Consider the following 10003-nt stretch of genomic DNA (forward strand, 5'->3'; position numbering starts at 1 on the left):
TGATATAAATATCCCATGTTTCATTGTTCATTCAAACAGCACAAAACACTAAACTTATTGTAATTATGCACAGCAGAAAGCAAGTGCACATAAATTACTTGAACCTTCTACACAAAGAAACAGATAGATAGATAGATAGATAGATAGATAGATCGATAGATAGATCGATAGATAGATCGATCTAACAGATGGCTGCAAAGAAGATTGCACTCGCAACAGCAGACTGGTGGAACATCTGCAACATCTGGCTGCACATATTAAAAGGCCGAAAGCCTCAGTGTTGCATCTCCAGTCCAGTCTGTTATCCAGGTGCACGCCCAAGTACTCCTGCATCACCTCCACCTCCTCACCCAGGATGGAAACTGTGATGGAAACTCAGGTCAGACCTAGTCCTCCTAAAGTCCACAATCATCTCCCTCGTTTTGGCCACATTCAAGACGAGGTGGCTGCTCCTACTCCACGCCACAAAGCGATCAACCAGATCCCTGTACTCCGTCAGTCAGTGTAGTTATACAAACAGTATGTAACCTAGATATTTATAATAAACATAAACTTTTAGCCCATTTCTTTGATAAAAATGACTCTTTGTAAATGTTTTCACCTTTAATTTATTGTTTTTACTTTATTTCAGATACTATCTCCTTAGCATTCATGTTCTTTTAAAGCATGGCGTGGTTGTATTAGCCTGTTTTTAATGTGTGTATTGTATTTATTTTCTAGCAATGTTTTTATGCTGCCTTCTTGGCAATGTCTAATGTCTATTTTATCTCAGTGACTGGGGAGTTTACATATTGGCTCATTCAAGGAGTGTGTAGGATTGCATACCATACTGACTACAACGCCCTCACCTCCCTCTCTCTCTTTTCTAGTATGAATGAAAAGCCACAGTGGCTGCAAAAACCACCAAAAATGCAAAACTCCCCATCTAACGCCAATGTTTCGCTCTGGGCTACTGTAGAAACATGCTCAATGTGCCAGACTTTACGGAAGATAACCTGCAGCCTCTGAAGGTATAAAAGCTCCTTCTAAAGGTAACAAAAACATACCAACTTTTTATTTTTTAGGTACTTATACACTTGTAAAAACACAGTTATGTATGTTTTCATAAAATGGAGCCACCTAAATCTGACACACTGGACCTTTAAGTTTTGACACTCCTTCACTACATCATAGAAATATTGTAGTTTTACTTTTTATTGAGCTTATTGAGAAAGTGTGATGCACTGCTGCAGAATTAAACAGCATTGCTTCAGTGTTTCAACTCTCATGAAACCATGAAAGCATTTAAGCAGCCAGTTTTAGACTTAAATGTAATCCTGAACGCAGTACTTTTCTTTGTAATCGAGTATTTATTGATTTATTTTTATTATTTTTTTTACACACTGTGGCGCTGCTATTCATGCTTTGAGTACTACTTCCACCCTTCCAGATCCTGTTGGCTGAATCGAGCCACCCAAAAAAAAGAAAAAGAAAAAGAAAACGCGCTGAAATAACGTTATTACATTCACCATGCATGCATCGACATGCATAGATCGTCTTGCATGAAAAAGACAAAAACCCAAAGCAACAATAGCAGAATATCTCCTCTGAGTGTGTGTGTGTGTGTGTGTGTGTGTACTGTACTGAGCCTGCAGCGGCACCCAGAAGTGAACAAAGCGACCCGGAAGCGGTGGTCCGACTGGAGGCAGGCAGAAAGAACATCAAGCTTTTATATTATAGCTGTACTCGCAAGACAATATCTGCAATCAGGACACAAGGTATTTTATTGTGCATGTCTTTTTCGTGTCTTCGCTGCGGTGCATTTCTCGGATAAGCGGTATAAGCCTCCCCGCTAAAATGCGTGCATTGTTGCACGAAATGCAATAGCGGTCCTAAAAGTTGCAGAATGTGGAAGAGAAAAAAAAAAAAGAAAAGCAGACCTAAAAGTGAGATTTGGTTTAAGATGGCTCAGCGTCTCTCGGCTAGACAGAGCATTGTGTGCCGGTTTATGTGTGGACCTTATCGCGTTGGTACGGGTGTTTTAATCGGTGTGAGGTTTTGGGTTGAGCCTGCATCTTGTCCGTTTCCGTGCTGTGTGTGTGTGTGTGTGTGTTTTTTTTTTTTTTTTGCAGGGCATGGTTGTTGTAGGAAGTGTCAGTTTTTTTAAGAGGTGGGGAGGCCGGGCTATTCAAACCTGCTATTCGCCGTAAACAATCATTCATGCCTTTGACATGATAAACACACCTTTGTGTGTCCGCGTCGGCAAACCCCCGCTTCTCTCAAGCCCTGAACATCATCCTCACGAACAAACACGTTCATTGCTCCTAAATTTTTTGGGGTCTGCAGAATATGGCGTCCCGCCTTATAAAAATAAGGCTGCCATTTTTGTTTCTCTTTTGTCTGGAAATGTTTAAAGAAAACTGTCTGAGAATGTCTGAGTCGCACCGGGAGGGTCGATCCGTGAAAAGCCTCCATCAGTTTTGGGTCCAGAGGTGATCCCAGACTGCCGACATGTCCGAAAAAAAGTCAAAGAAGGGAAAGTTTTTTTTTTTTTTTTTTTTTTTTTTCCCCCATTGCGTTTATGTGAACATTTAAAGCGACGTCCACTTATTTTCAGGAATTCAGTCTCAGACAAAAGGAGCACAGGGGCTCAAATGTCCAAGCTGAACGCCTCAGACTCACTCAGACTAATGTGTTTTTACAAGAGGCACCATATTTCTATTTGACATTTAGCTCTTTGACCTGTGCTCACTTAAAGGTGACTGTATAGGCTTAATTCACACACTTATCTTAAATACACAAAACAAATGAGCCTTAACATCTTTATTTAATTATTTGTAACTAAATAATTTTATCTTAAAGGTTATGTTATTACATATTTAAAAATATATCTTAAATATCCCTTTTTTTTTAAATGACATTTTTAACTCAGAGTTTGCTCATGATAACTCATCCATGACAACCGAGCAATCTGCTGAGGAAGACCATGAGATATGGATGAAGGTTAGAAAAAAAAATGTAATAAGAGAACCTTGAATTTGTCTAACTAGACGCTTCCAAGGTTAAATCTTAAACAATTTCAGTGTACAGTAGTAATGATGAATCATTAATTATTAAGTTCACTCACTCACTGACATCCATTGTAATGTTGTATTTACATCTGTATACATCTGTATTATATGTATTTAATACAATACAAGCTTAATCCTTTTTATAATGGCTTCAATTAGATGTTGTTTATTGTCCAAATCATTTGACATATTTAAGTTTTACCTCTGTGTGTGGCCATACATACATACATACATACATACATACATACATACATACATACATATTAACACAACCTCCTTTTTTTAATAGAAAATTTTAAAATAACATTGGTATTTGTCCTAGAGGAAACTGGAAAAAAGGACATGTAATAATAAAGTGTAATAAGTCCTTTAAAATATGTTAATAACTTTTATGGACGTCATTAACCTAATTGTGTCACCTATGCAGTGAAACAGATACTAAGCTACATGAAAGTGAACGTGATGGAAACTATCTGAAAGTGTACCGTAAGACGGGGGTTAAAGGAAAACGCTCACCCTTTCTACTAAACATGAAACCCACCAGTATGTAGTTTCTGTGTCATCAGTTTCACCCTCAAAGTCTCATTCTCTACTCTGCCGACACAATTTGTCCTGAATATTTAAACAATTATAAACTTTTGCATCATTAACTCCTCTCTGATCCCGACTGGCTTTTATAAATGTGTAGTAAGATAACAGTTTGTTAAGTGGGACTTGACTTTTGAGTGTGTTAAAATAAATGCTTTTCATTTCAGGATGGCGGAGCCTCGATTTAATAACCCGTATTTCTGGCCGCCACCTCCATCCATGCCAGGCCAGGTAAGTCCACTCGTAACATGTAATTACGGTGTCACTTTCACCTTTAATTGCCATTTATTTCCATGTGTGAATGTCTTTTCAGCCATTCAGCACCAGACAAATTCTCAGAGAATCTGTCACAGTTTGTTCTTGTATATTAAAAAATATATTTAAAAAAAGGATCTCGTTCTGTGTGCTGGTTAGTGTTTTCTGTCCTGGGATGTGTTTTCTGGGGCGTGAATGACATTCACACACGGTGGCTGTTTTCTGTTGAGCATGACCCGTTAACCCTTTCAGCTGGATAACCTGGTGCTCATTAACAAGATCAAGGAGCAGCTGATGGCTGAGAAGATCCGACCCCTGCACCTGCCGCCTACCTCCACCCCTTCCCAGCAGCCCTTGCTGGTACCCACCTCGTCCCCGGACGGTAGCGCTCAGCATGGCATGTCAGTGCAGAAGCCGCAGCAAGTGCCAGGCCACCACCCACAGCCGCAGGGCTCTGGACAACCGGACATCGCTCTACACGCTCGCCCTGCCTCCAGCTCTGGACCAGGTACTGTCATCACTATGTTGTTTGTAGGCCTGGGTACTCCTCTAGGACCTCTCTATAGATCACAATTGTTGTTGGTAAGATGTGTGGTCAAGATTGACTGCTCACTGATTAAAAATGCCATCGCCTGGCAACTTCCAGATGGAAATATGGACGACAAGTCGGCAGTGAAGGCCAAAGGACTGTGGGAAGACTGGCACATGAGGCAGCTCGGGGAGCAACCGGGCCGGATCAACCATCGCTCAGGTACTGCAGTCAGCTGGTGTCTATGGTCTGCTGGGACAGGGAAAATATCAGCAGCCTCTGGTGTTGTTTAGACTGACAGCAGTGTGATCAGTTTAATAGTGTCTGAAAAACACACACGGTAAAGCTACAATGGAGGAAATACCACAGACGACAAGTACTGGCATTTACAGGCAGGCAGTATGTATCATTAGTGAGCTGGTAGAAGAGTGTGCAACACGTCAAATAACACTTTTTATTAAACAGTTCCTGAGGCTTAAAGTCAGGAAATAAACAATGAGAGTTTGTATTGTGCAGGCTGAGCCAGTGCCAGCAACGCTGACGGAATAATACAGAGAGAGACAGTTGCTGGTTTTCAGGCAGATGGCTGGTGATGAGGGTAAACAGATATGGGGTTTTGAAGATTAGTGCAAAGAATTTTAGGCTGACATGGTAAACCGACAAGATATAAATACAATATGTTGTTCTAACCCCAAGTGATACACATGTAGCACACAGTCTACACAGCTTGTTATGAGATTATGTTTTCTTTTTCTTTGCAACCTAACCTACTGATTCATCTGTGTAAAAATCAGTGCATAGATTTTGGAAACATAGTTGTACACATCACATAAACTTGATGTTTAACTGTGACGGATTCCGCAACTAAATTTAAAATCGTGTAGCACGCATCCAAACGTGGTCATTATAAATCTGTCTGTGTACCAACAATGTAAATCTTTAGTTGAGCCAGCTAACTTGCACAAACAATGAAGTCGTTTTTTAAAATAGTCACACGTAGTGCTGTAGTAGGTGTTAAACCAGTGTAGTCTTCACTTACACAGGTCTGGCTCCTTCATCCCGGCCCGACAGCCACAGCACCTCAGAGGCCCTGACCCCTACGACTCCAACCTCCAGCAGCCACAACCGCCTGGGCGGTGCCCCCTCTGTGAACATCATATCTGGGCTGGCTAGTGGTCCTGGAATGGACCACATGAAAGCTGGAGGCTTGGCTGGACTCTTAGGCCCCCCACCCAAGGCACCCCGGGGACGGAAGAAGATCAAAGCTGAAAACTCGACCGGTCCTCTGTTGGTGGTGCCCTACCCAATCCTAGCTGATCAAGGCTGTGTTACTATCGCACCCAAAGAAGGCAAAACCTACAGGTTGGACACAAGAAGCTGCTACTATTGTTGTGAAGCCTCACAAAGACAATTTAAATTTAATTGTGGTCTGCAAAGGATCAATAGGCATTTGCTTGAGACAAGTGAGGTTTTAAGTAAGCTCTACATGACTGAGATGTGCTTCTGCTTATCAGCTGACAAGATGCATGATTCACTCCTTCCTTGTTATTCCATTTTAGTTTTTCATGAGAATCAGGAGTTTTCAGAAGCAGTGAGTCACATCATTATTTAATATTCGGACTCCCAGCTAGAAGTTGTTTTCCACAAGAAAACCCTGTAGAAAAGACGAAGCTTGCAAAATATGATTTGTGAGGTTAGCACAATAAAGGTCTGACATACTCCTTTTGAATTGATCCAGAATGAAACATGACTCTGACTTAGGTCATGTTCTTTGTTATTGTCTTAGAAATTCGGGGCCAGCAACACTCAAAACCCTGAATAATCATAAACTCTATCTCTTTAAGGCTCTATCTATAATCTGATAGACATTTTTTTTTTTTTTACATTGTGTTCCTGTTTTTCTGTCACCAAGATGCAAAGTGTGCCCGCTCACCTTCTTAACCAAGTCAGAGATGCAGATTCACTCGAAGTCCCACACGGAGGCCAAACCACACAAGTGTCCCCACTGCTCCAAGACATTCGCCAACGCCTCCTACCTGTCCCAACACCTGCGCATCCACCTGGGGATCAAACCCTACCACTGCTCCTACTGCGAGAACTCGTTCCGTCAGCTGTCACACCTGCAGCAGCACACCAGGTCGGTCCAGCTGTTAACACAAAGCAGGGAACGTCTAGCTAACACACAGAATACTGATGTTTACTCACAACCTTTCTGATCCGCTCCTTTATCCGCAGAATCCACACTGGCGATAGGCCTTATAAATGTGCTCACCCCGGATGTGAAAAAGCTTTTACCCAGCTGTCTAACCTCCAGGTCAGTACGTGCTCATACAACTTAATAATTCTGCCTATTTCAACACTTCAACGTGATCATACATATCCAAATGAACAACATTTTCCTGTGTTTTCCGACAGTCTCACCAGAGGCAGCACAATAAAGACAAGCCGTATAAATGTCCTAACTGCTACCGTGCCTACTCAGACTCCGCATCATTGCAGATCCACTTGTCAGCGCACGCCATCAAAAACGCTAAGGCCTACTGCTGTAGCATGTGTGGCCGGGCATACACCTCAGTGAGTAAACCACATAGAGTCATATATGTATATTTTTGTCTGTGTGTGATCCTCACATTTTTAGTATAGTATGATATGGTATTATATAATATGACTGATAGGATGATGGTGTTGGATATAGTTCAGCTCGGCCTGAAACTTCCTGTCTGTTAGATTTAAAGATGCAGTATCTTCTTGCTTCTAATCAAGTTTCTTTTTTTTTTTAAATGTTTTCTTCCATCTTTAAATATCTCTTAAAGCCCAACAGATTTATCTAGAAATGATTCATTGATTGCTCAAACTGAAAATGAAATATGATCCCAGCCTCTAAAATGTGAATATTTGTTGTTTCTGCTTTCATAACAAACTTTAATATTTTGAATAGTTGGTTGGACATAAAAGCTATTTTAATTGATTTCATTGAAGTTAGTTAAGCTCTGGAAAGTTGTGATTGATATTCTTCTGATAGTTTAATTGATTTAAAATATTTTCAGATGAATCTAAACATAACTTAAGTTAAATCAAGGGCTGAACTAATAGTCTCATGTTTTCTCACGAAAAAACAAAAAAATGTGGTTTTTCCTAATTAATGCACACCTACTGAGGTTGTCAAAGGGTCAAGTGTCCTTAAGATGTCAGATAAATGTCAACAAGCAGTAATTCAGGAAATTTGACTGTGATCACAGATTAAGATAAAAAAAAAAAAAAGGTTGAGGCAGGCGGGTTATCTAAGGCTGTTGTTTCTTTCTGTTGACCTTTTGGTGTGTTTTCATGTCTTTGTAGGAGACCTACCTTATGAAGCACATGTCCAAACACACAGTGGTGGAGCACCTAGTGAGCCACCAGTCACCTCAGAGGACCGAGTCGCCCAGCATCCCCATACGCATCTCCCTCATCTGAGCCCCCTCAGCTGCTCAGCAGCAGGTCGGATTCAGAGTCTACGTTAGGCTGGAGCTTATGAGGCCCTGCACCCACAGCCATCTACATAAGGCTTACATTAGCATTATGACAGCTGACATAAGCATTCAGTAAACAGGCTGCCTCCATCCATCTTGACACAGGCCGTCTGTCAAAAATGAGCACAGCGTTATTTTGTGAATGTAACAATACAGCTAGATGTTGTCCGGAGGATCGAGTGGCAAAGAATGTCTTGCGTCAGATTTAATAAGCACTTTCGTAAGCGTCATGTAAACTGCCGGATGCATTGGCCATCATAAACGTTTTAGTTTAGTTGTTTTTTTTCTCTCTCTTCTTCCATGAAATGGGTTTCCAAAATGTGCCAGATGATATTTGCCCTTATAAAGAATTGAGAAAGTAGAATTGGGTGTATTCTGGAGACATCCAAAGATAATCTTAAAGCACTTTTAGGCCTTGTGGTTTTGGCTCAAATTGTTTCAATCTTGTTGGATGGAAAATGCCAAAGGGCATTACTTGTGGCAGCTATGAGTACTGACTGTGTATGAATAACAGTCTTTTTCTGTTACTTTCATTGTTCTCACTCACATTTACAGGGTCATCTAAAATTGAAGAAAGGCAATCTAGGTAGATGACAATTGAAACATTTAATGATTGTATTAAGGAGCTGTGTTATTGACTTGGGGAGGCAAAAAAAAAAAAAAAAAAAAAAATACAGCAACATGTAAGGGAAGAAAGATGAATGTTTTTTTGTTTTTTTGTTTTTAATTTCTAAAATCTTTCACTCCATATTAAATGTTCACCTTCTATGGCACCTTTTATGGTCATAACATGATCAAAGAAAACACTGCTTTTTATATTACGTTTTCCTCACGTCCCATTAACTAGTGCCATATATGAACCTTGTTGGGGTTTAAAGAGAAAGCAAATCTTGTTCTAGTGTCTGTGTCTGCTTTCTCTACTCAGCTAAGCTTTGACTCTTGTTTTTTTTTTAAGTATTAGAGGTTGAATACATTGCACATGTATCAGTGCCAGCTCTACTCAGCCCGACTTTTAAAATACACCTCAGCTGACATTAAATTTTACTCGAGTGGTAAATTTTAAACTTAAACATTGGACCAAAATGTGACTGTACAGCTACTACGACCCAGTTAAGTTTTTTTTTTTTATCCTTAATAAGCTTTACCCATTTGGAATAAACTGCAGTATAAGTCATATTCCATAGATCTGTATTATAAGTTCACATGGAGGTGATGCTTCTCCTTTTGATTTATTTTTTTTCTCCTTAGTATTCTTTTTATTGTACACAGTATTGTTTGTTGTATTTTTACTGTAACTTTAACCTCTGGATGGTACAATTAGGGTACCCTGTATTCTTCAGGGCACTTCAGAAAAAGGTGCTACGGCTAGACGTTACGTTGGAGATGGAACTGAGAATAATGTAAAATACATATACAGTATATAGTATGTTTTCAAAAGAATAAAAACTTATTACTCAAGCCACTGGCCTGAAAACAGACATTTACGCCAACAACAGACCCTGCCTCTTCAACTTACTCTCAACTTTTGAGATAATGGGAAAATGTACATGTTGCTGTACTGTAAAACATGTTACTCATTTATAGTACCTATTTTTAAGTTTTCATGAACACGTTCTGTTTGGGTTTTGTAAAAGTTTATGTATGAACTTACTGTAATTATTTTAGTCTACCCGTATGTTATTAATATTCATGTTTTATATCAGTTATTTACATGTAAGCCTTAACTGTTTTATCATCCCATTTTCCATTACTCTGTATTGTGTTCTGCAGTATTCAGTCGTGTAAACATTTTAATTTTTTTCTTCCTTCCGCATGGAGTTCCTGAGCTGTAATCTGTATGATAACTGTTTAACCCATGTTCTCTATGAAAAGATATTGCGTAGATTTATTACACTTTTTCCTGTCTTGCATTGTGGTTTCATATACGGTTTCTAGACAACTAAATATGCACAGCCAAGACTGAGAAGTTAAACTAAGGTTATCAATGTTTAAAAAAGGAAAAAAAGCTTTGTATCTTTACCTTGTTTAATAAACAGACTGTTATAAATTCATCACTGATTGCTTTTCCAAAG

At 39.6% G+C, this 10003-nt stretch overlaps 1 protein-coding gene across 3 annotated transcripts; it reads left to right on the top strand.

Annotated features, from left to right (window-relative positions):
* The first annotated feature begins 1373 nt into the window (after positions 1 to 1373).
* znf362b (zinc finger protein 362b) lies at positions 1374 to 9982 on the top strand. 3 transcript variants are annotated; one of them, XM_010732402.3, is made up of 9 exons: positions 1374 to 1757; positions 3806 to 3869; positions 4173 to 4401; positions 4540 to 4644; positions 5451 to 5784; positions 6335 to 6559; positions 6658 to 6736; positions 6838 to 6996; positions 7759 to 9982. In XM_010732402.3, exons 2-9 carry the CDS (start codon positions 3807 to 3809, stop codon positions 7873 to 7875), a joined length of 1311 nt encoding a protein of 436 aa, XP_010730704.1. In that variant the 5' UTR covers positions 1374 to 1757; position 3806; the 3' UTR covers positions 7876 to 9982. The 3 variants fall into 3 exon arrangements, with proteins under 3 accessions (XP_010730704.1, XP_010730701.1, XP_010730702.1); XM_010732399.3 differs by having other exon boundaries at positions 1375 to 1757; positions 4146 to 4401; XM_010732400.3 differs by having other exon boundaries at positions 1375 to 1757; positions 4146 to 4401; positions 5466 to 5784.
* The last annotated feature ends 21 nt before the right edge of the window (positions 9983 to 10003 follow it).

This window comes from Larimichthys crocea, chromosome XV (assembly GCF_000972845.2).
Source record: "Larimichthys crocea isolate SSNF chromosome XV, L_crocea_2.0, whole genome shotgun sequence".
NCBI classification, from domain to species: domain Eukaryota; kingdom Metazoa; phylum Chordata; class Actinopteri; family Sciaenidae; genus Larimichthys; species Larimichthys crocea.